This window comes from Enhydra lutris, unplaced genomic scaffold (assembly GCF_002288905.1).
Source record: "Enhydra lutris kenyoni isolate GAN:26980312 unplaced genomic scaffold, ASM228890v2 scaffoldscaffold30, whole genome shotgun sequence".
Taxonomy (NCBI): Eukaryota; Metazoa; Chordata; class Mammalia; order Carnivora; family Mustelidae; genus Enhydra; species Enhydra lutris.
This window is the reverse complement of record NW_019154114.1, coordinates 11137346-11162724: the sequence shown is the minus strand read 5'-3', so window position 1 is coordinate 11162724 and position 25379 is coordinate 11137346. Positions and strand designations below refer to the sequence as shown.

Below are 25379 nucleotides of genomic sequence, written 5' to 3'. Positions count from 1 at the left end.
GATTACTTTTGAAAGATATCTAAGATACAGTGGGAACATTAATTTCTTTGAACAGTTTAGTTGTACAGTTGCTGTTTCTATTCATTCATTCAGCACATACTTAAACAAGATCCATGTCCTCGTGGTATGTAGAGCATAGCAGAAATTGCAAACATTAAATATAAAGTGGGTACATTTATGGAGGATCATTTGGCCTGTCATAGAAGCCTAGAATAGAGGAACTTAGCATAGTCTTCAGGGATGGGAAGACTTCCCTAAGGAAATGATATTTTAGTTAGAGAATAGAGGAAAGTACTAGACTTGATTTTTAATGAAAGAAAATGTTTTGTCTTGATGTGAAAACCTTTATTCCCATATGTCTGACCACTCTATTATGTGATTGCAGGTGGAGAGTATAGTGAAGATGATGTAAATGAATTAGTGAAGGAAGATGAAGTGGATGGTGAAGAGCAGACACAGAAAACCAAAGGGAAAAAAAGAAAGGCTCAGAGCATTCCGGCCAGGTGATGCTGCCCTCAAGGCCCTTAGGAGTGAGGGGCTACTGTCACAGTATCCAGATGGCTGGGATTGGTCTCATGAGTTCTTCCTACAGGGGCTTCTCACCTTTGTCTATTCAAGGGAAATGTTTGGTGACATCTTAGGATTAAATTCTCAGTCTCGGGGAAGCTTTAAAAGTTTTCGAGTTTTAATTAAAAAAAATTAATAGGTATCACGTATACTTGGTAAAAATTAAAAACTCAATTACTGCAAAAATGGGTACCCTCGGTGTATACTTGTTGCTTTCTTTGCCTCAGAAGAACTATGTTGTCAGACACAGCTTGTGTGTGTGGCTAGGCATGTATTTCCTACTCTTTAAAAAAACAAACAAAAAACCCCTCCAGAACAAAGAGTGACATCCTCTACTTACAGTTTCTCATTTTCATTGTTTTGCATCTTGGAGATGTGTACTGTGCCAGTACATTTAGCTGTACCTTACTCTTTTCAGTGACTGCATAATGTTACATTATATGTGTCCACCTTGCATTTTGTAAGTATTCCCTTACTGAGGACCATTGAGATTATACCTGTGTTTACTACCACAAACAAGACTGCAGTGAATATTCTTTGTTATGGCTTTGTATACAGGTACAAGTACATCTGTAAATCAGATTTGTGGAAGTAGAATTATTTGATCCGGTGTTAATCTGTAGTAAAAAAAGTTTTCATAAAGATTAGCAAATTACCTTCCATAGGCCTGGTACTGAATTACAGCCCCCCCCCCCCCGCAATTATGAAAATTCTGACAGGTTATTTAGCTCAGATATGAAAAGCTTCTGTAGAAGTCTGTTACCTCTCTTTGATTAGTGTTTCTTTCTTTCTGGGCATTGAAGCAAAAAAGCAGGTTGTAGTTTATAAAAAGGGAAAAAAAAGAATTTTAGGTATTAGATGATTCACTTGAAATCAAAATAGACTAAGAAACAGTTTGTCTTTTAGGTCTCGGGCCCAGTTCTTTTGTCCTTGATTTTTTCTGTAGTCCAGCTGTCAAATTTTCAGAAAGTGGGAGAAAAAGATGGGTTTCCCACCCCTCTTCCCTGAGAACTCTAGGAAGAAACTGCAAATAAATTTAAGGCTTTCGTCAATAGAGGTGTTCTCCAATTGGGGTATATATTCTTGGAACACACTTTCTGGACAGACTGATTCAGCGAGGTGATTTTTGAGTGTGTTCTTGGTGAAAATAGCTGATCCTGACTTGGAAGTAGAACACTGCATTTTGATTCTAAGTGTTTGGGGGAAATTGCTAACTGCAAGAGCTCAGTTCTTGTTTTCTTCCACAGAATCTCAGCTTACCCCCCTTGCTTCCCCCTAGGGTGGGTGTTAATCAGTAGTCCCCGGATTTTAAAGTTTTCTCAGGTTTGCAGCGTTATGTTTGGAATTGAGGAAGGGATAGCTGAAATCATTTTGCTTGATCTGTCTTGTCTCTCCTTTTTCTTGTGACCGCTGGTGATTAGGAAGAGAAAACAAGGTGGCCTCTCATTAGAAGATGAAGAAGAGGAGGATGCCCACGAGGAGTCCGAGGGAAGTAGCAGTGAGGAGGGAGATGCAGCTGCAGAGCAGGAAGAAGGCCTGGGGTCGGAGGCTGCAAGGAGGAAGAAGGAGGACGAGCTGTGGGCCAGCTTCCTCAATGATGTGGGACCAAAACCTAAAGGGCCCCCAAGTACACAAGTTAACGTAAGTTGATAACTGAATGAGATATAAGCTTCCCCAGAAGTACCCTACGTTCCCCAGATAGACATTTTTATTTCCAAAATGAGATTCAATGCTTACAGCAGAAATCAAACCAGATCCATTTTAATAATAACTCTTTCATGTGAAAAGCAAAACATTCCCTATTGTAGAAAAAATAAGCCTTTTTAATCAAATAAATTTCTGATAGGTCTTTAACTGTTTAGAGATGGAACATTTAAGAATAGCCGTAATAGAATGGTGGAAAGGTTCTCTTACGTTTCATCCTTATGTGAAACTGATTGCATTTCTTACCTATTTTGTAGAGAGGAGAGAATACTGAAGAGACAAGTTCAAGTAAATCGTTGGTTAAAGCCGAAGAGCTTGAGAAACCAAAAGAAGCTGAAAAAGTTAAAATCACTAAGGTGTTTGATTTTGCTGGTGAAGAAGTCAGGTAAGGTGACCTTCACAAACTTCAAAACTAGTTCTTTTAAAAATTTAAAAAAATTTAAATTAAAAAAAAAAAACATATCTTATTAAATGGTGTTGGACATCTGTCCTCATTCCACCCTATCATCATAATATTTTGGAAGAGTTCTTTTTTTCACTCCAGGAGAATGGTGGCTCCATGAATTATCAGGGAACGTGGGAGGAAAAGTCCTTTCACATATGGTGGTGTAGTTGTGGGTATCATGAAGTATTTGGCCGAACAGAAACAAGAAAATGTAAGAGTTAAATGTTCGGTTCCGCTTGTTGTCATGATTTGTGACTTTGGCTGAGTCAATTTTCCCTTTATTACTTTTCTTACCTGTGAAGTCTGAGCCCCACTGAGGCACCTGAAATCAGGTAAAAATTGAAAATACTAGGAGAGAAATTCAGTTCCTGTATTATTTCCTGATCTTGATACTATTTTTAAAATTGATTTATAGGTTTGTTACCACTTTAAAAAAATGGTAGAAGCCTAATAACCTCTTGGCTTTTTAGCTGACAGCCACATGCCTAGAATTTCCTTTTCCCTATTTATTTAAATTTTATTACTTGAAATTTTATTAAATTTTATTACAGATCTATAATTTAGAGCTAAATGGGAACAGATAAGGTACCAGTCAGTAATTTTATAGGTGGTCACATTTATTTTCCTTGGCAGTAATTAAGTAGACCTGTATGCTCTCTGAAAATAGAATTTGCATCCAAAGTTATATTTTAAAAATAGTATCTATTCAGTTATTTCATCTAAAACAAATGTTGGTGTAAAGAATTTGGCATTATTAGTTTTATAAAGGATATGGAGCAAAACTTTATTTTTTAATTTTTTTCTCCCCAACTTTTTCTTCTGAAATATTATACCCAGAAATGTTGCCAGAGTTAGCCTTACAGTGATCACCCATATACTTATTATACACATTACTGATTGCCTCTCTCTCCGTCTAGATCTGTATTTCTCTTTTTGTCTTGCCTGAACCATTTGAGAATCGCTTGTAGACATCATGACACTTCACTCTTAAATATGTTCGCAGTTTCCTCAGAACAAAGGGCATTCTCCTTTATGATACAATGCAGGTGTCACATCTAGTAAATTTCACATTAATGTAGATAGATTATTACCTACATCTGAGGTGAAGGAGGCTGATTTTAAAATTTCAACCTGTTGCAGACCAGTACTTTTGTAAGACACAATGAAAAGGAATAGCTAGAAAACTAAATTGAAAAGTTGTAGAAAATACAAGCTCAGATTTTTAACAATGAGATTCAACAGACATTAACTGACATTTCAATAAAACAGTCAAAATGATCATCAAATAGGAATAGGAAAAGATTTGTATAGTTACACATGCTGTTTACTGAGAGCGTGGGTATAAATAATTAGTATAGGAAATCACTGTTATATTTATACCTTTACGTTCTATAATTGAAACAGACTAAGAGTAAAATATCAATTCTCCAGGCGCCTGGGTGGCTCAGTGGGTTAGGCTGCTGCCTTCAGCTTGGGTCATGATCTCAGGGTCCTGGGGTCGAGCCCCACATCGGACTCTCTGCTTGACAGGGAGCCTTCCTTCCCCTCTCTCTCTGCCTACTTGTGATCTCTGTCTCTCTGTCAGATAAATAAATGAAATCTTTAAAAAAATAAATCAATTCTCAATACTTAACATCTAGATGCACACTTTGAATGAATGCTGTGTATATTTAGGTGTTTTTTTTTTTTTTTAAAGATTTTATTCATTTGACAGAGAGAGAGATCACAAGTAGGCAGAGAGGCAGGCAGAGAGAGAGAGAGGAGAAAGCAGGCTCCCTGCGGAGCAGAGAGCCCGACGCGGGGCTTGATCCCAGGACCCTGGGACCATGACCTGAGCCGAAGGCAGAGGCTTTAACCCACTGAGCCACCCAGGTGCCCCTGTATTTAGTTTTTAATGTGACGAAATAACTCCTTTCTTTCTTGTTAATTTACTGCTTCTAGTTGGGTACATGACAGTACTACTGGAGGGTACTGTACATGGAAATTATTTCTGTGTTGGTTTCTTTTTTCTTTTTTTTTTAAAATAACATTTGTCATAAACCCATCACACAGAGATATTTTCATGAAGATGGAAATAAAGATTTTTAAGCTGTTTCAGTAAGTTCAGGATTTTTATTTTTACTTTTATATAAAATGAAGTCAGTGGTACCGTATTTTCAAAGTTCATCTTCAATACTTCATCGGTAGCCAGTTTTATCAATTTATCTTGTCAAGTCGTAATTAAGTTAGAGTTTAGTGGAAATAAGAAATTCTGCATGCATGCATTCCCTGTGTGTAGATATTCTTGTGATAGGAAATGGAATTCAAAATATTCACTGAAACTTTTTTTTTTTAAGATTTTATTTATTTATTTGACAGAGAGAGAGAGAGATCACAAGTAGGCAGAGAGGCAGGCAGAGAGAGAGAGAGCGGAGCAGGCTCCCTGCTAAGCAGAGAGCCGGATGCAGGGCTCAATCCCAGGACCCCAAGATCATGACCTGAGCCAAAGGTAGAGGCTTAACCCACTGAGCCACCCAGGTGCCCCTTAGTGAAACATGTTTATCTGTAGAAGCTCTGTTCCTCCAGCCTTCTAGCTTTCATTTTTACCCTGGTAATTTATTTACTACTGAAGAACATGTTGAAACATTTTATTGCATGAAAGTACTCTTAAGATTATTAAAAATACCAAGATCAGAGAAATAAGCCAAGTTTTACTGTCTGATTAAGACCTTTAAAATTGGAAACCCAACTTTTTTTTTTTTCTTTTAAAGACACTAAGTTGGGGTGCCTGGATGGCTCAGTGGGTTAAGCCTCTGCCTTCAGCTCAGGTGGTGATCTCGGGGTCCTGGGTTGGAGCCCCGCATCGGGCTCTCTGCTCAGTGGGGAGTCTGCTTCCTCCCCCCACCCCGCCTGCTTGTGATTTCTCTCTCTGGAAAATAAATAAACAAAATCCTAAAAAAAAAGTAAAAAAAATAAAGACACTAAGTTTATTTGAAAGCTCATCATTCTTAGCAGCATTTTCCCCTTGCGTAACCATGGTACCTCAGCGTGTGATGTGACGTGTGCACATTTATGATCAGCTTTCAGCTTGTCACACATAGAGACAGTCACTGAAAAATGTAATGCATTAGTCTTACATAGTTTACAGTTTTTACTACTGTGCTAAGAACAGTGGGGTTGTTTGTTTTGGCAGCAAGATTTTTCTCGATTAGCAGTGTCTTAATTCTATGTTCTAGCACTGGCTCCTTAATCTAATCTGTTTTCCTGTCTTGCGCCTGTGCTGCTAGAACATACTCTTGCATACACTGAAACTTCGGATCACATTTGTTGACAATGTAATTCTAGTTTTGTTTTAGAGATCAGTGTCAATTATGTCTGTCAGCCAGAAACCAATAAAAGAATCCTTCATATCACTGTCATGTTTAAATCACACATATATATTAATTTTTATGTTAATAATAACCTGGCATTCTTTAATCGTATTGAGAAAACATTCTGCTAATCTGATTATTGTTCTTACTGTCATAAGCCAGATTCTGAGGACTTCAAGCTGTGGCATCCGTAGAATACTGCACTTGAATCACCTTCTTTGTTACATATTCACCAAGCTTTCCAAGCAGACATCATTGATAGAGTCTTTTACTAATATCTTGGCAGTGGCTTATTCTTTTTAGTTAGCAACCAAAAATGCTTCTTTCTCAGAAGACTACAATGCACTAACATTAATTTTTGGAATCTTACATCTCTTTTTGTTGGCTTTTTAGATCAGTACTCTTTCCTTCAAAGAATTCTTTTGATTTCGGATTTCTTTATGTTTTGTATATAAATGCCACTGAAGTTTTGATGAATTCGTTGCTCCATTAGCCAAAACATTTGCAAAGAACTCACTGACTATGGTTTTAGCACCGAATGATCAACAACCAAACTCTGTGAGGGCTCATGAAGTAAAAGCAGTTTGAGTTCAGTTGGCCTTTGTTTCTTTGGAATTAATTCCCATTATCATCACGTGGTTTGCTACTGCTGTTGCATTCAGAAGATGTGTTTTCTTTATAGAAATATACAGTGAGGCTCGTTTTGCTATCAGTACATTAGGATTAAGAAAATAATACCAATTTTACTTTCTTTAACTTAGTTAAACTGTAAAGTTAAGAAGTCATACTCAGTTAACGGTTAATATGAATTTAAAAAGTCACACTTGGTTAACAACTAAAATGATTGTAAAAATAATCTATAAAAATAATGGTTACATTTAAAAAAAATCATTACATTTTATCACATTTTTGGGTTTTGATAAAATAACCCTAAACTATCATATGCATTATGTCTCACTGTGCGTGACTAATATGCTATGTCACATGTGACCAGCTGGCCAGTTTGACAGTACCCGAATTGGTCTATGTTGGGTTAACACAGTGAGTCTACCTGTCATGTTTTGACTGTTGTGACATTGTCAAATTGCTAAACAAATTTGCAAATACTAAAATTTTCTGTACCCATCTTGTTTTGGACCAGTAACAACTAGTTTTGTAGCCCATATTTTAAGTAGCTCTAGATGTGATTCTATTCAAAATTTTTAATAGTTATTTAATATTCTTTATATAGCTTGTTTTACTTGTTCAGTCCAACATCCAGTGTAAAATTACACTCTGCATTTAGTCTTTTTAGTCTTTTCTTGTTAAGTTCCTTTTTAAAGCCTTTCATTTTAAGTATTTCATGACACTGACATACACAGTTAACCCTTGAACAACACGGGTTTGACCTGCACAAGTGCACTTATATGTAGATATTTTTTTGATACAATGCAGTACCATAAATGTATTTTTCTTATAATATTCTTAATCACATTTTCTTTTATATAGCTTACTGTATTATAAGAATATAGCTTGTAATATATATACAAAATATGTTATTTGACTGTTTATGTTATCGGTAACAGCAGGCTATTACTAGTTAAGTTTTGGGAGAGTCAAAGTTACACATAGATTTTCAACTGTGGGGTGGACAGATGGCAGTGCCCCTAACTGCTGCTTTTTCAGGGGTTAGCTGTATGTTTTTAGGAGCCCATTTGTTTTGTAGGATGGTTCTCAGTTTGGAATTTTGCGTAGTTTCCTCATGACTAACTTAAGATTAGTCACCTAGACAAATATGTTGTTGATGTTTTGTCTTCCCCAGTACTTGACATCAGTAACACTCAGTATTGGTGGTGATAAGTTAGACCACTTAGGCAATACCTTTCAGAATTCTCCATTGCAAAGACACCATTTCTCTGATAATCAATCATTTGGGGATCCATTAGGTAATTCCTGGTGATGTGAATTACTAATGTTATTTTGCTGCCAGAAATCACACTGGAACTATTTAGTTGTCCAGTAGGGGGTAGCAGAACACTGACAGGAAGCCTTTAATAGTTTGGAAATCCTGCAAAATAATGCAGGAAGTATGTGATATGCCATTAGAAATACATATTTAAAGTTTTTAGAAATCTTTCTTGGCTTGTGTTACTTTCCATATGTCATATAGGATACCCAAGAAAGATTTATTGCAATTTTACCATCAGCCCAACAGAGAGAGTGAGAAAAGCTGGTGAATATCTGTTAGGAGAAATCATTAAATTTCCTGATAAATAAATTTTGTGGATGTGTTAATATTTATATTAATGGCACAAATTTCATATTTCATTTTGTAAAACAAATGGATGGTAATTTTAAGTACTGGATGGGTATTTGGGAGCCTGCTATTTTGGTCATTTGTCAGAAGAGGGCAGCACCATGTCTATTAAAAAAAAAAAAAGCAACCCAAAGAAGTACGCTCAGGGAAGCACCTTTTTTCCCCCCTACAAATATACATACTCTCACACATATATATTTTGTATTCAAAAGAAATACAAGCTTATTACTTTAAAAAACATACATTACTGAGATAAATAACAATAAACAAATGTTCTCTATAAATTCTTCCTCCTAAAGAAAATAAAACTCTATAGGGGCGCCTGGGTGGCTCAGTGGGTTAAGTCTCTGCCTTTGGCTCAGGTCATGATCCTGGGGTCCTGGGATCGAGCCCCACATCAGGCTCTCTTGCTCAGCAGGGAGCCTGCTTCTACCTCTCTCTCTGCCTGCCTCTCTGCCTACTTGTGATCTCTCTCTCTCTCTCAATTAAATAAATAAAAATCTTAAAAAAAAAAGAAAGAAAATAAAACCCTGTTAATTAGCATGTTGGCAGGATTTTTCTTTTTTCTTTTTTTAAAAGATTTTATTTATCTATTTGACAGAGAGAGAGAGAAGTAGGCAGAGAGGTGGGCAGAGAGAGAGGAGGAAGCAGGCTCTCTGCTGGGCAGAGAGCCTGATGGAGGAGGACTTGATTCCGGACCCTGAGATTATGACCTGAGCCAAAGGCAGAGTCTTAACCCGCTGAGCCATCCAGGCGCCCCAGGATTTTTCTTTTTTTTAACTTAAATTGCTTATACGTAAAATTTAGGTATTGCAAGGAGCCCTCACGTAGGAACTTGGGAGGCCTGAGTTTTAGTTGACAGCAAGATATAAACTTGATATATGGATTTGAACATATCTTTTAATATCTTGAGGTCATTATTCTGCTTTTTCTTTTTTCCTTTGTATCAAGTTAAGAGCATTACTACATATTTAAGAAAGGTGAGAAAGAGCTAGTAATGACTGGGAAGAATTTGTAAGTACAAGCATAAGGTAGTGTTGGCACAAAATTAGTCTTTTAGTTTTTTCTAATTATGTTTTAATTGTTAAGCTTTGAATTTTTATCTTTTTTGGTTTTATTTTTTTTCCTTCTTGAAAAACGTGTAGCTTGTTAACCTTTGGGAATGAGGAAAAATAGTATTTTTTACCCTTTTGATAACCAGCTGAGCCAGTTGGCTCAGACTTTCCTGAGTGAATCACCTTTCGGAAAAGGCCGGTCATGGAAAGTTTCTGCCTAATAAAGAGTTTTCAGGAAGTTCTAAGTAAGTGAAATGAAGTTAAAATGACATTTCTGCTGATAACACTTGAACTAACTATTGCTAATAGTGGGCCTTTCCTATCAGGGTTCCCTCTTATCTATTAGAAGTGGTCTGTTATTGAACTGTTCTCCTCCTTGAAGATATTTTGAGAGCTGAATCTCTTATTGCTTGTTCAAAATGGAATTCTTCCAGTCTTACTATTAATGAAGACTAAAAATATGCTTGTGTTACTTTGTATTGATTCCCAAGGTCCCTGAGAGAAATAGCAGTTTATAGATGTCATTTCTTTGTGACTGTGGATAGGACTTTGGCATTGAGAAGTTAACAGAGATACTCCCATAGGCTGTACTCATTTCATGCTTTCTTTGTGGTAATTACTATATATCGTGTTGTCATAACTTATTTCATGGTTTGCTGTCTTGGTGGACCCCGAACCCCTGAAGGGCAGAGACCATGCATATATTTTTATTTCTAAGATCGACATACAACGCAATGCCTGGATCCCGGGTGCTTTTTAGAAAATGTTCACCCCGAATTGCTCTGCTTGGCTGCTGCAGGAGCGTTGTCAGTCCTGTGGTAAAATGGGTAAACCAAACAAAAGATGCTCTGCATAAAGGCTTCTTTTACTTTCCTTATACCTTGACCCACTTGATCTTTATCTTCTCTTATCACGAACAGTCTAATATTTTACAGTGATACTACAATGAATCTTAAAACTTGCCACGTCACGTATTCTGTGGCTCTTTTTGTGAGAAGTTATCCTTCTAGGAAATTTTCTTTTTTGTTGACAACCTCTTCCGTATTTTCTCTTCTTCTGAAATTCCTATTAAATAGATATAATAGTAAAGTTATGCTAGGCCACGCTGTGGCAACAAACCCAGAAACTCAGTAGCGTAACACAGTACTGTTGACCCTTGAACAACATGGGTTTGAACTGCACGGGTCCACTTGTATATGGATTTTTTTGCTATACTGTAAATCCATTTTCTCTTGTATGATTTTCTCAGTATTTTTTCTTTACCTTTATTGTAAGAATACAGTGTAAAATACATATGCAAAATATGTGTTAAATCATTTGTTTATGTTACCAGTAAGGTTTTCTGTCAGCGGTAGGCTATTAGTAGTTAAGTTCTGGGGAAGTCTAAACTTAAACGCAGATTTTCAACTGTGCGGGGAGTTGGTGCCCCTAAACCCCACATTGTTCAAGGGTCAACTCTGCCTATTTATTTCTTATTGATACAAAATCCTACACAGGTTGGGCAGCACTCCATCTCGTAACCAACTCAGCCGTCTGGAACACATAGCTTTTGAGGTTGTTGTGCAAAAAGGAAGAGTGAATAAATAGATTTTCATTTAATTACCTTGTTTTCGGAATGAGACTTCAGCCCTGCCCTGTGAGTTTTGAACTTCCGTGGTTTTTATTTTCTCCAAGGAGTAATGGGTTTTGCTGGGTTGGGTGGGGGACAGTGGCCTATGGTATGAGGTTGGAGAAGGTGATCTGGACTTAGTTGCTCCTGAGACTAACTTTCAACTGATTTTTAGCCCTGCTCATCTCCTCTCCCTTCAAAGGTTCCTGGTATCTCAATTTACTGAGCCTTTGTAGAATACCGTGGTGTAGATTGGCTTGTTATTGGCCATTCCATATGGCTACAGACTTAGATTAGAAAAAACAAAAACCAAAGCCAATTTCTACTTGTCTGTTTACTTTCTACCTTCAGAAAACTCAATTGGCATATTTTCTTTGTTATATCTCTTCTCCATATGCTTATGTGGTTTTGCCTTTGTAAATTTATTCACCACTATTTTGTAGGGTTTTAGTAAGGAGTAGAGAATAAAGTCTGTGTTCAAACTGTCATTTCTAAGTGCAGGCGTCCACTTGTTTTTCATGAGCCATCTCAGGTCTGCCCCAGACGCTAGCTAGGGCAAGGAGATTTAAAGTACCTCTTTCTAGTCCAGTAGACTCGGACTCTGCATTAAGCTTTATGTTTGGATATGGGTTTATTCTGGTCATCTGTATATCGGTGTAGGGAATTACTCCAGAATGTAGTGGCTTTAAACAGTTGTGTTCTTGTCATTTGCCATAGTTGTGGAGGGCGGCGGGGCTCCAGCAGCTCTTGCTTGGGGTCTCTTGTGCAGCTGGAGTTAGTGGCTGGATGTGGAGCCATCTCGAAGGCTTCCTTGCTCCCACGTCTCGGGCCGGGACTGGAACAGGCTCCTCGGGCATCTCTTTCTCTATGGCCTTCCCAGGCGTTCTGTGTAGCTGGTGGATCCGGAGTAGCCAGGCTTCGTGTGTCAGAGCTGCACTCTAGAGGGAGCAGCAGGTGAGAGCTGTGTCACTTTTTATCAGCAGGTCTCCGAAGTCATGCGGTGCCACTCCTACTGACCTTAGTAACTTAGCCTCTTAGATTTCTGATTTTTTGCTCATGAAAGGTAAATGTGTCTGCCATTGCTACAGAAATGCTATGCGACAAGCCATTCCAAACCTCTGGTATACAGCAGTAAGCATTTGTTTGTTGTCCGTGTGTTTCCGGGCGTCTGGGGTTCAGCCAGTCTGCGTGTGGCTCCAGGCTGCTTGCTGGATTCAGATCTTCAGTGTGTGTCCTTCAGCCGTCTTGGACCTGCTGGTACTTGAGGCGTATTCTTACGAGGCAAAGGGGAGGAACTCAAGGGGCAGGTGAAACAGCACCAGCATTAAAGCTGCTTTCCTGTCAGATCAGCTCCCGTCTCATTGACCATTGAGACATGTACCTAAGCTCAACATCAGTAGGTTAGGCAAGTTTATTTGTGGTTCGAGGGAAGGAGTATGTATTTGCTGAGTGATGGTCTAATCTGTGGTGTATATTCTCCCTCTTATTTTTTACTCTTGGCTCTCATTACTGAGAAGGTCATTGGGGAGAGTAGAGAGACACACAAATTAAGCCCGGGAAAGAGACCAGATTTTAGAGGTTCAGCAATTTCCATTTGATCCTCTGAATAATACTGACCATTGCAAGACCATGGATGGGGAGTAACAAAAGGTAGTGGTGTTTTAAGTCGCCGCTCAATATAAACTTGCCAGTGTTTCCTAGTGAAGATTCTCAGTATAGAACTCTCAGACTCTTACTCTGGGCCACTTGATAGGTGACATAGTGTAGGTGTGAAGAAAAATTGCTTCTGCTCCCCAGAAGCCCGGTTGGAAGGAGAGAAGAGACAGAGACTGACATCCCTGTGGAGATGGAGTTTATCCGATTCACCGGCAGTTGGTCTTGACCAGTTTATTCCAGAGGACCTGGCTCACCGCTCATAGTACAGTGACCTTAATCTTGGACCCTCCTACAGATAGACTGGAATTTAAATAAAATTCTTCAGATGTTTTTGTTGACTTGGCAAGACTAAGCAGGCATTAAACACTTATTCTCTCTTTAGTTGAAATCTCAGGCATTGTCTGAACCTTTAGGACTCAGTTTTGTTGTTGTTTTTTTTTTTTTACCTTTTTTTTTTTTTTTTTAAAGATTTTATTTATTTATTTGACAGATCAAGAGAGGACAAGTAGGGAGAGAAGCAGAGGGAAAGGGAGAAGCAGACTCTCCACCAAGCAGGGAGCCTGATGCAGGACTTGATCCCAGGACCCTGGGATCATGACCTGAGCCGTAGGCAGACACTTAACCATCTGCGCCACCCAGACGCCCCAGGACTCAGTTTTATTGAAGACCGTTTTTCCAGATTTGAACTTGGACAGGATTCTGCATCCTGTATTTTTTTCCACTCCCACATGAGTGTTGGTTAGCCAGCTCGAAGGCATTTTCTTCCATCTTTGGGTTATTTTAGCTGTGAAACAGGAGCATTCTGCAGAATATTTCCAGTTGTTTATATTGTTACTCTTCTTCTGAAAATAATGCTAGTGTTTTCCACCCAGAGATTCCATCTCCCCATTGCTCCCCAGACCTTTAACTGTGAGTCCTAATCCGCATGTGAGGGGCAGTGGGAGAACCTTCTCAGCCTTGCCATCTGCAGCCCACAGGAGCCGTGATTCAGCAGTGACCACTGGTGTGTGTGGCAAGCTGACAGAAGAAACGGAGGCGATTTGAGGGAGATCAAGTACACACGTTGTTGTTCTTTAGTGAGGGAAGATGCCTTTACTTAGAACTGTGGTAGTGGACTTGAATTAGAAACCTCAGCAGCCAGAACTCATTGGAAGCCCACTGGGTGTTTTCCTTGTTGTTACTTACCCCTTTCCTTAGATTTTGTTTCTCTTCTTACTCTTCTTAAAAACTTGACATTTTCCTCCTTGGCACAGGGTGACTAAGGAAGTGGATGCTACATCTAAAGAAGCCAAATCTTTCTTCAAGCAAAATGAGAAGGAGAAGCCACCGGCTCCTGTCGCTGCTGCGCTGCCATCACTCCCTGCCGGGTCTGGGTGAGTGTTCTGGTCTCAGGCTCGGGTGTGCCTGGCGTGCAGCAGAAGCCGTTCTTGGTACAAGCACCCGCTGGAACTGTAGCTGGCAGGACGTGTTTTCGTTTGCCTTTGCTGAAATGTTTGCCAAAATAGAAGGTGTAATGAAAAATGAGCCTTAGGTTTCTCGTTTGATTCCACCTGAAGAAAGTGCTGATTTATAGCATTGACCACAGACCCGAACGTGTAGGAGATTTTACATTTAAAAATAATTTTTGAATGAAAATGTCAGCGGTTTATTAGAACTTCTAGTGAAGATTGGGGTTGAGCCCTCAGTCCCATCCCCCAAGGACCTCAAAGGAACATTGGAAGGTCAGAGCTGATTTGCAAGTAATTCTATTGACACACTGCTGGGAACGTAATAGTTTTTCTTTCTTCGTATTTTCCATATTACTTGAGTTATTTTTAGCTGAAGACTAGAATTTTTTTCCATTGGGGAAAATAAAGATTCCCTTCTTTATAACCTGTACGTAAGATGTAAAGCATCACAGTAAATACGGTAAGCCAAGGCACTAGCCTGCAGGGATGTGAACGAGGACTGTGGCCCATTGGCAGCACTCACCAGCCGCTGACTCCTGTGGGGAGGGCTGTCTTCTAGAGGGTTTGGGGAGGAACATGTCACCTCCAGGCGCTTCTCTGGCCCTTCAGTCACACAGCTTGTCACTTCTTCCTTCCCTCCCTAAACATATGTACTTATCTCGTTGCTACAAACAGTAAAATTTTGGTTCTTATTTTTTTCATTTAAAAAAAAAATGATAGGTTTTTCTATCAGGTTATGAGCTTTCCTCATAAAGCTCAAAAGGCCTTTCTCATCTTTGTAGCGCTGGCTCCACACAGTGCTGTGTAAGCTTGTGTGCTCATCTAGGTTGTGTTTACCCAGAAGCAGACCCTGAGACAGAGGTTTGGGTACAGGTCATTCGTGTGGGAGCGGACTCCAGGAAGCCCTAGCAGGGAGGTGGACAGGCTGGGAAGGAAGCCCGGGTAGGATGTGGATTCTGGCAGGTTACTGCCAGTAGCGGCTGGTGCTCCCTCCGTTCTTCTAGTATCTCAGAGAGGTGGTGAAGAACACGGCAAGGGCAAGGATTCTGGGGTAGTTTCCAGCTCCCATCTGTCACTGGCTCAGGACTGCATCCACATGCCCTCAGTCCTCAGGCTGTGAGCGGCAGTTGCTTGCGGTAAGATGTGGCTCCGTGTGTGCTGTGATGGTGAGTGCAAGTCCATGGCCAGGCCCTGTCCACACCTCCCATATGCTCTTCATTGCTCCTTACCCCAAGGCTTTCGCTCTCACTGGAATGAGTAGGTGGCAGAAGTCACGTAGTGGTTACATAGAAACGTAAGAAAGAAAGGGATTTGAGAGCTTGCTACCATGGTGGAAACGATGTAAACACCAAAGAGAGCAGCCGTGGGAGGAATGGAGTGAAGTGAACAGGGCTCTTCGCACTGCCCCTGCTCAGATTCTAGGCCAGCAGTTTTCAGGCTGTGGTTTACAACCATCATTTAAAAGAAATAAAATGGGGGGGGGGGGTTGTGTCTGGGTGGCTCAGTTGGTTAAGCGTCTGCCTTCGTCTCAAGTCATGGTCCCAAGGTTCTGGGATCCAGCCCTGCATCAGGCTTCCTGCTCCATGGGGACCCTGCTTCTCCCTCTGCCTCTGTCTACTGCTCTGCCTGCCTGTCCGCGCCCTGTCTCTCTCTCTCTGTGTCAAATAAATAAATAAAATCTCTTTAAAAAATAGCATACTATACTATTTGGTAAGTATTATTTCATAAAGTTTTTATACTGAGTGACAAAATAAACTATTTTTAGTGAGGGTTGAGATAAAAAAAATGTGAGGCTGTAGGCTGAAGCAGCCTGTTTTTTGCCTTGTAATTGTTAAATTGTTTGAAAGGGATTCTCTTCAGACCAGTAGCTTTCAGACTTGATTGACTCACAGTAAGGAGTGCATTTTATAGGATGCCCTAGTACGCTCATAACAATAGATGTAAAAAAGTGAAAGAAAACGTGGTGAAATATTTACCTTTGCTACATATGATGAATTCTGATTTTCTGTCTTACATAATAGTGTGGAATATGTATCATTTTTTTTAAAAAAATGTCCCGGGCCACTGAACTGATTTCATAATCTACTACAGTCTGAATTTGACAGATCATCTTTTTTTTTTTTTTTTTAAGATTTTTATTTATTTGACAGATCACAAGTAGGCAGAGAGGCAGGCAGAGAGAGAGAGGAGGAGGAGGCAGGCTCCCTGCCGAGCAGAGAGCCCGATGTGAGGCTCGATCCCTGGACCCTGGGATCATGACCTGAGCCGAAGGCAGAGGCTTTATCCACTGAACCACCCAGGCGCCCCGACAGATCATCTTTTGAAAAAAACTTAACCCAAGTTTTTTACTTGGGTTACCAGACATGTATGTGGTATTATTGAACAGTGTCTCTGACATCTATTAAAAGTTTTACTGTAAAAGTTAACTCTGAATTAAGTACCACATAGAAATAAAGGCAAAGTTGCTTATACCTTAGGGTTCAAGCATAGTTCATTTCAACTAGCACAATTTTTACTTTTAGCCTCCTTGAGTATTTCTTTAGATAATCCCCTTTTGATGCTTAGAGATTCTGCTTGGAAACCATGTGTGTTTCAGAAAACATTCTGTTGCTATAATGATGAAGATAACTAGAGGAGGGAGAAGTGGTAGCTTAACAAGGTCAGCTTGCCTCAGTCACTAAGTCACATGGCGAAGCCTCACTGCTTTTTGGATCCATGCCTTCCTTTCTTAGAAAGAGCCAATAATTCTGAAGGATAAATTGCTGAGATGATATCTGTATTAGGGAGATCCAGCAGGAAACAGATGGCATCCTCAAATTGGGATACTTTGAAGAGAATGTAATAACTCACAAAGTGATGAAAAACCAGAGATAGGATAGTGTGGTGTACTTGGGACTAGTAATATGGGGCTGCATTACTTCCCCTAGACCTGAAGGGGCAAGAGGGGGGACAGTTTTGGCACTGAAGATAGGGAGGGCCTCCTGACAGGAACTGAGCCCCTCACTTGAGCAATGGACTCTGCAGGGGGAAGCCAGGGACATTAATACCCAGATCTCCCATTCCTCCTCTTCTCCCATGTCTTGCCAGGACACTCCATTCTGATGCCTATTAAAATGGTAAGGAAGACATCATTGGGATTATTGCAGTAGGTGGCAGGACTGTCACGATAAGGGAGAGGGATGGGGCTCAGCTCTCAGTACAGCAAAGACAGCTGGGGATTTATGGCCAGGGAGCAGAATGAGGGCAGTAGGACGGTGTCTGACGATGGAACGTTACGAGAGACCCCAGGGGTAGAGAGATTTTTGCTAAACAGACTTAACAGGATCCTCACTGAAGGCAGGCTGAGTACGTACTTACACGTCGAGGGTGGGGAATGAGGAACTTAATCAGATATCCAGGCTGATCAGATAACAAGAGTGGAGCATTCTCTTAAAACTGAGCTAGCAGGATTCTTGCTGAAATTGGGCTAAATTGTTAAAATGCACACCCAGCAAGGATGGAGGCCTAGTTGAGGAGAGGGCTCAAAGGAGCCTGACCAAAGTTTGATGAAGAGTGTCTTTCTCCAGCTCTTCACACAGGATCACATGTGGAACAGAGAGCAGAAGGACAGATGGAATCTAGAGGGACCGACCAGTAAAATACCTTTCAGTAGATAAGTGGACTGCTAACTCCCTTATAAAAGGGTCAAGTGAAATTTCACTAAGTCAGTTTCTTGATTGAGATCGATTTCTTCTAAAGATTTTATTTATTTATTTATTTGAGTGCAGGGGTGGGGGGTGTGGAGGGAGAGAGAAAGAAAGACTCTTAAGCAGGCTGTAGCCTCGCATGGAGCCCAACATGGAGCTCTATCTCATGACCCTCAGGTCATGATCTGAATGAGCTCAAACCAAGAGTTGGGCACCTAACCAGCTGAGCCCCCCAGGTACCCCCGTTTCTTCGAAGGTGCAGTAGTGAAATGTAACAGAGTACAAGGATATGTCTAACTGAGTGAAAAAAGTGCTCAGAGTTGTACATGAAAATTTCTGAATAAATTGCTGGATAAATCCAGAAGGTGACCTTTAAAGTTGGCATGATCATTTTTCTGAAATGCATCTCAGAAAGCTTCTCCAAGTTGTAGTTGTGTGTGGAAGAAGACAGGGTCAAGAGGAATGCATCTGGTCTGGGGTGTCCAAGTGGGCACATTTTATCAGTGCAGATAGTAGTATATGCTGCAGCCTGCACATGCCTGGTGTGGGAGGTCTTTTCAGGAAAGAATCTATAGAAATAATCCAATTTATTAAAATAAAATTATTATAATACTTTTCCACAGATGTTTTTCATTTTCATTTTTGAAGTTACTTCAGTTTATAGAAATTGTCCAGCAGAAACACTTTATTTGTTTATTTTTCTTCTCTCTAAACAGATGTAAGCAATACAGGAAAACCAGAGCAGGAGGGTAAAACATCCTGTCCCACATTCTTTGCTAGCAAATAAGAACAGATACACAGGAGCAAATGTTTGTAACTGAAAATGCATTTCCTCTACATGTTTAAAATAGCACACTGCTTGGGCTATAAAAAGCCAAGGTTTATGCTTTGGGAATGAAGTAAACCAAACACCCAGTTTTAATTAGAGGCAGGAATCACAGATGATAGGAAGTGTTCTCCACATTTGGCTGTAGAAAGCACAGTATACTCAGCTTGGTGTGCCTGAATTCCTGCAGTTCCGTGGCTCTAACCCATTGATCCACCGGATCCATTTCTTGCCCTCCATCCGTCCCGCAGCACTGCCAGCCCCCTGCCCCAGTCCTCACTCCAGCACTGATGGCCGTTGGAACCCAGCTTTCGCGGGTATTCGGCTAAATCAGCCTTCACCCCACGTTTATTACTCACTATTCCAGCAGGAGGCTACTATTAGACTTGTTAAAGTTGATCATCGTAGCCACAGGCATCAGCTTGTTACACTAAGGGCTTAGTGTTTAGTTGCCACCTTATAGATTGGGAATGACCTGAAGCAGCAAAAACATTTAAGAATGAAAAACATAATTTTCCCATGTGGTTTTTGTCTTGTCGTCTTGGTCTTTTGACAGAAGAGAGAGAAAAAAACAAAGACCTTATTGTTGAGTCTCCACACAACATCGTGTGTAGTGTCAGGTTAGCAACGTTTTCCTCCCATATAGAAAAGTCAGAATTCTGCGCAGTGTCCTGCTGAAGGTAGAAGACCCAGGCTAGAGACCTGTGAAGACAGTAGCCCCTGCCTGTTTCTGTGCCATGTCTGTGCTCAGTGTGTTTGACCAGTTGGCACCCAGGAGCCTTTCATGGGTGCAACATTCTTTCTGCCTGAGCAGGTACCTCTTCCCTCCCAGCCTCCTTAGACAGGAGTTAATAAGACCTTACTGGCTTTTAAGATTTGCATTTTTCAACATACAGTCTTCTGATTGAGAGCATCGTGCATGTCACTTAAAGTAGCAAGAATTAGGCAAGCCACAATATTAGGTGGAAGCATTTCTGATTTTTTTTTTAAGATTTTATTTATCTATTTGACAGACAGAGATCACAAGTAGGCAGAGAGGCAGGCAGAGAGAGAGAGAGATGAGGAAGCAGGCTGCCTGCTGAGCAGAGAGCCTGATGCGGGGCTCAATCCCAGGACCCCAGGATCATGACCTGAGCCGAAGGCAGAGGCTTTAACCCACTGAGCCACCCAGGTGCCCCCATTTCTAATTTTTTATCAGAATTTCTTGTTATAATGATCAATCAGAGCTCTGGTCTGTGTTGATTTTTTTTAAAGTCCCTTTTAAAGGGGTTGCTTTCTTGCTGAGAAGAACATTTAAAAGCTAGATCTAGGGGTGCCTGGGTGGCTCAGTCATTTAAGCATCTGCCTTCAACTCAGGTCATGATCCTAGAGTCCTTGGTTTGAGCCCCATGTCAGGCTCCCTGCTCAATGGGGAGTCTGTTTCTCTTTGCCTCTGCCCCTCCCCCTGCTTGTGCTCCCTCTCACTCTCAAATAAATAGGTAAAATCTTAAAAAATACCTAAGCATTTTTTCCACAGGAGAAGGCTTTGTTTCCAGCAAGAAATCTATAGATGAACTTAAAAAACAACTCATTAGAAAATCTGATATTCTATTCATAAATGCGACACATTATTATGTTCCTTATATCCCTATCCTAATTAATCCTTAAAAAAATCTAGGTCTAATTATATTTCAGGTGTCTTTACTAACAGAGAAGAAAGGACTTCCAAGTTATTCACAGTAAATGAATTCATATCAACAACAAAAAAGACAAGCTACCCCAGAAATCCTACTTTTATCTCCTAGTTTGATACCCTTGTGAAATGCCTGGTCAGTTGGCGTGTGCCCCTGTTCCTGCTGAAGAGATGTACATAGGTTACTTTTTTTTTCTTTTTTAACATTTTATTTATTTATTTACCAGAATGAGAGAGAGAGAGTACAAGCAGGGGGAGCGACAGGCAGAGGGAGAAGCAGGCTACCTGTCAAGCAAGGAGCCTGATGCAGGACTTAGTCCCAGGACCCTGGGATCATGATCCAAGCTGAAGGCAGATGCTTAACCTGAGACACCCAGGAGTCCCAGTGAGGTTCTTTTAATGCCTAGAGAATGGCCACTCCAAGAAGAGGAAGATCACCTTGTTTCAAAAGAGTAAATATGATTAAGGGAATATTGGTAATTATTATAATAACTAAGATGATTGGAAGAAAGTGCGTTTTCAGCTGGTGACCTGTGATATTATATAGTCTTTAAGAGAACAAATGGTATTAGTCAATTTAATGATTTAAAATTGGATGTGCTTTTTTTTCTTTTTAGGAACAGCTTTATTAAGCTGTTTTTGTTTATTCACCAATTTAAAATGCACAGTTTGGGGCGCCTGGGTGGCTCACTGTGTTAAAGCCTCTGCCTTCAGCTCAGGTCATGATTTCAGGGTCCCAGGATCCAGCCCTGCATCGGGCTCTCTGCTCAGCGGGGAGCCTGCTTCCTCCTCTCTCTCTGCCTGCCTCTCTGCCTACTTATGATCTGTCTGTCAAATAAATAAAATCTTTAAAAAAATAAAAAATAAATAAAATGCACAGTTCATTGGTTTTTAGCCTATTTGCATAGTTGTATGTTCATAAAGCTGTGCAACCACAATAATTTCCATCACCCCAAAAAAGAAATGCAGTCTCTCTCCATCCCTACCTATCTCCCATGCTCTCAGGCAACCACCAAACTTCCGTGTCTAAGTTTGCCTGTTTGGACATTTTATAATTGGAATTGGGGTCATACAATATTTGTCCTTTTCTGTCTGGCTGCTTTGATCTAGCATACATAATGTTTTCAAGATTTATTCGTGTTTCTGAACTGCATGCCTTCTTATGGCCAAGTAGTACTCCATTGTATGACTATACCACATTTTGTTTACCTATTATTAATTGATAGACACAGAATTGTTTACACTTCTTGGCTATTACAAATAATGTGTCTCTGAACGTTCATGTGCAGGTTTTCATGTGGACGTGTGTTTTTATTTCACTTGGGTATGTACCTGGGTGTGGAATTGCTCGGTCATATGGTAACTTGGACACGCTCTTGAGTAGGAGAATGAGCCATAAGAGGAAAATCCAGGAATGTTACGAAGGGTGGGTGCCTTGGGTGCCTAGATTTCTTCCACTGTGATTTCTCTGAAGCATGTACCGTTCTGTATGTAAGCTCCAGCTGTAGGAAAAAAGATGGATGGAAAACTATGATGTTCAGTAACATTATTAAAGCAATGGCTAGAAAAAAGGTAAGGCAGTTTCCTTCCTTCTTAATTAATTCTAGAAGTTGGAAGAGTGATTTAAGCCTTTAGATTTGCTCCCACAATGAGGTTTAAGCTTTCTACTTAGTGAGATTTCCTGTTGGATGCTAATTTGGGATTTTAGTTTGGTTGACTCAGGGCCGGCCCTGTTCTTATTTTATTGCTGTTTGTAAATAGATGTTCTTGACCTTACCACTAACTTTTGGATTTAACTTTGTTATTCTTAGTGGTTGTGGTGCTGTCAGTAGGAGGTGTTCAGAAATGTGTGGTGAGATATTTTGGTTGTCATAAGATTTGAGGAGACCACACTGGTACTTGGTGGGTGGAGTTCAGGAATACTAAATATTTGCATGGCTTAGGACAGTTTGTACAGGGAAGAATTTTCTTTTCCAAAATCCCCTTAGAGGGACACTGTTTTCGGGAGCTGGAGTCCCTCAGTTATATAACCACTGGGCTTTTCTTCAGTTTCTGGTTTGAGACTCCACTCCAGGGCAGGCATTCACAAACTGGCAATCCATAGACCAAGCCTGTCCTTGGATGTTTTTATTTGGCTGGTATTTAAAAACCAGGAGGCTAACATAAAAATCTGGATTACTGGCTTTTCTTTAGAAACAAGAAGTTGTGCCATTGCCCTCCGTCTTCCCTTACAGCAGCAGTGAGCTGGAGCAGAGTGGATGAGGTTTGACCTTTCCTAGCTCAGACTCCGCTCCTTCGCTCTTCCTGTTACCTGCTGGGTTCCTGCTGTAGTCAGGTGTTTTCAACACTGGGTTGACATGTTTCCCTTCAATGACCAGATCAGTTTCATTTTGGCACCAGTTTGTCCTTTAGATTAAGTATCAGACATACTATCTTCCGATATTGCATGTTAAGTGTTTTTTACCTTTCTTCAAAAGGATAAATAGCTCCTATTGACGGATTTCCAAATTTAAGGCACAGTGCTGTGTTTCACATGTATTATTTTATTGTATCTATATAAATACTTTTAAGAGGTAAGTGCTAACTTGGTACCCATTTCACAGACCAGGAAACTGAGGCTTAGGGAGGCACCATTGACTTGTAGAGTTTCTCTAGTTGATGGTGGAGGCAGGATTCCAGTCCACATCCATTTGAGATAAAGGCTGAACTCTCGGCTGCTGTGTCATACAACCATTTTTTCTTACCCACCTCATTGGTCTTTTTAGGTAAAAAGTATCTCTTCAGCTTTATAACTAATGAGGGGCTCTTTGAAAGCTATTTTGAATTTTTTTGTTTTTTTACGGAAATGAGATGAATGTTTCTTCCCTTTTCCTTTGTAGGCTTTCCCCCCATTAATAACCACAGCTAATTCAGGTCTCCTGTATTGGATTTCAGTCCCATTACTCTCTCATGAAATTGAAGGTGTAGCACATTTTAAAAAATGTGTTGCAGGTATGTTTGTACATTGATAATCTATCAGCAGTGAAGCTGTGGACAAGATGTGATCAGTCAGCCAGGGGTAAGAGCAGTAATGGTTATTGCAGCTTCTGGGTGGTAATTGGCTCCTACTGAGGTCTGAGTTCTCCACTGTACGCAGCTTATGTGAGGGTGTTGCCAGGAGAGCCAGGTTGGGAGATAATCCTTGCCCAGTTGGGTTCAGTGCGTTTCTTCTGGCAGTCATTTGTTCCAGTGTAGGAGAATAGCTTTCGAGAAGATACTACTTTCTTTTGTTCTTTAAGATTTATTTATTGAGAGAGAGCGAGCAAGCATGAATGAGAGGGACAGAGGAAAAGAGAGAAAGAGAGAGAGAGAGAATCTCAAGCAGACTCCCCGCTGAGTGCAGAGCCCCATGCGGGACTCAACCTCACAACCCTGAGATCATGACCTCAGCCAAAACCAAGAGTCTGATGCTTAACCAGCTGCATCGAAGGCAAAGACTTAATCACTGAGCCACCCAGGTGCCCCAGGATGATTTTTTAAGGACCTGCTATGACCATTGAAGTGATTGATTCTGGCAGTGTTGGTGGTCTTGCTTTTATTTTACTTGGCACTCCAGTATAATGTGTTTTGTAATGGGGCAAGAAAACTCTGCACTGGACTTTGACCTTCATGTTCTTCAGTGGATGCTAATTATTTAGCTTCATTCAGTTTTAGCTCATCCTTTTTTTTTTTTTTTTTTTTTTAAGACTTTTTTTATTTGACAGCATGAGAGAACACAAGCCGGGGAATGGGAGAGGGAGAAGCAGGCTGCTGGCTGAGCAAGGAGACCGATGCAGCTCCATCCCAGGACCCTGGGATCATGACCTAATTCGAAGGCAGACACTCAACCCACTGAGCCACCCGGGCACCCCAGTTTTAACTTATTCTTAACTTGCTTTTTAAATATACCTCTGTAGATTTTGCAGGTACAGAGTAAATGAGTTTGAAGTTGAAATTAAATTAATTCCCTGAAGATTTCCCCATGAATAGTTGGAATATTTTGAGTTTATTCAAGGTTATCTCATTCACATTCTTGATTTGAAGATACTGTTCCAGGCTAAGCTAGGAACCAGAATAATTACAAATGGAGAGACTAGTAATACTCTTTTTTTTTTTTTTTTTTTTTGGTTTGGGGAGGGTGGTAGAAGATTTGACCAGTTTGGTCAAATAGTGAAGTGCCAGCCAATGTGAGTATCTAAATGAGATCTCAAACATAGAAAAGCTTTCAAAGCAAGAAAATTTTTCATTTGTGGTCACCAGGATTGGGGTAACCTCTATCGGTTTGGATTGAATACCTACAGCAGATACTGTGAACGTAGGAAGTGTCCCTAGTGGTTTTCAAGGTTGCCCACAGTGGGACAGATTCTAGTGTTTTTAGAAAATCCTTAGAGGATTTGTACTTATTACACAGAGCAGCTTTCTTCCTTTTGCTCTTATCATTGAGTTATAGTTGCAGCAAGTTTAAAAAATCTGAGTTCAAGAACGGGATGGCTATATGTGTTACAAACTTCTAAAACTTCGTTTTGCTATAGGGGCGCCTGGGTGGCTCAGTGGTTAAGTCTTTGCCTTCGGCTCAGGTCATGATCCCAGGGTCCTGGGATCGAGCCCCGCATCTGGCTCCCTGCTCTGCGGGAAGCCTGCTTCTCCCTCTCCCACTCCCCCTGCTTGTGTTTCCTCTCTCGCTGTGTCTCTCTCTGTCAAATAAATGAATAAAACCTTTCAAAAAATTTTTGTTTTGCTACAATACTGTACCCTTGGTTGTACCAGTTTTCTCTTGGTGTGAAATTCAAGTCAGGAAAGTACATGGGGTGCTTTGCTGGGAGTGTAGGAAGAATAGGAAGGATGGCTGAAGTTATGGTGTTCACAGAGCTTACTTAGCATGGTAATTGGAAATTGATTGGAAACAAGGTTGTGGAAACCTTTCTTTAAGGAGAGAATTGTGATGCTCTAGGAATGAAGGGGAACTATTTTGGTTACCTAATAAAAATGCTGATTCGTTGAGTTCATTGTTTCATGTGTATTCTTTTAGTGTACACTAGAGGGCAGA

General features: G+C 40.4%; 1 protein-coding gene across 2 annotated transcripts in view; it reads left to right on the top strand.

Moving 5' to 3' along the window:
- The window catches only part of LOC111152855 (craniofacial development protein 1), a 126682-nt gene that overhangs the window by 11302 nt on the left and 90001 nt on the right, over positions 1-25379 (top strand). For both annotated transcript variants that reach the window (XM_022511537.1, XM_022511538.1), the window contains exons 2-5: positions 386-503; positions 1989-2208; positions 2529-2656; positions 13936-14055. In XM_022511537.1, the coding sequence (XP_022367245.1) occupies positions 386-503; positions 1989-2208; positions 2529-2656; positions 13936-14055 (586 nt within the window). The remainder of the gene's footprint in view (positions 1-385; positions 504-1988; positions 2209-2528; positions 2657-13935; positions 14056-25379) is intronic.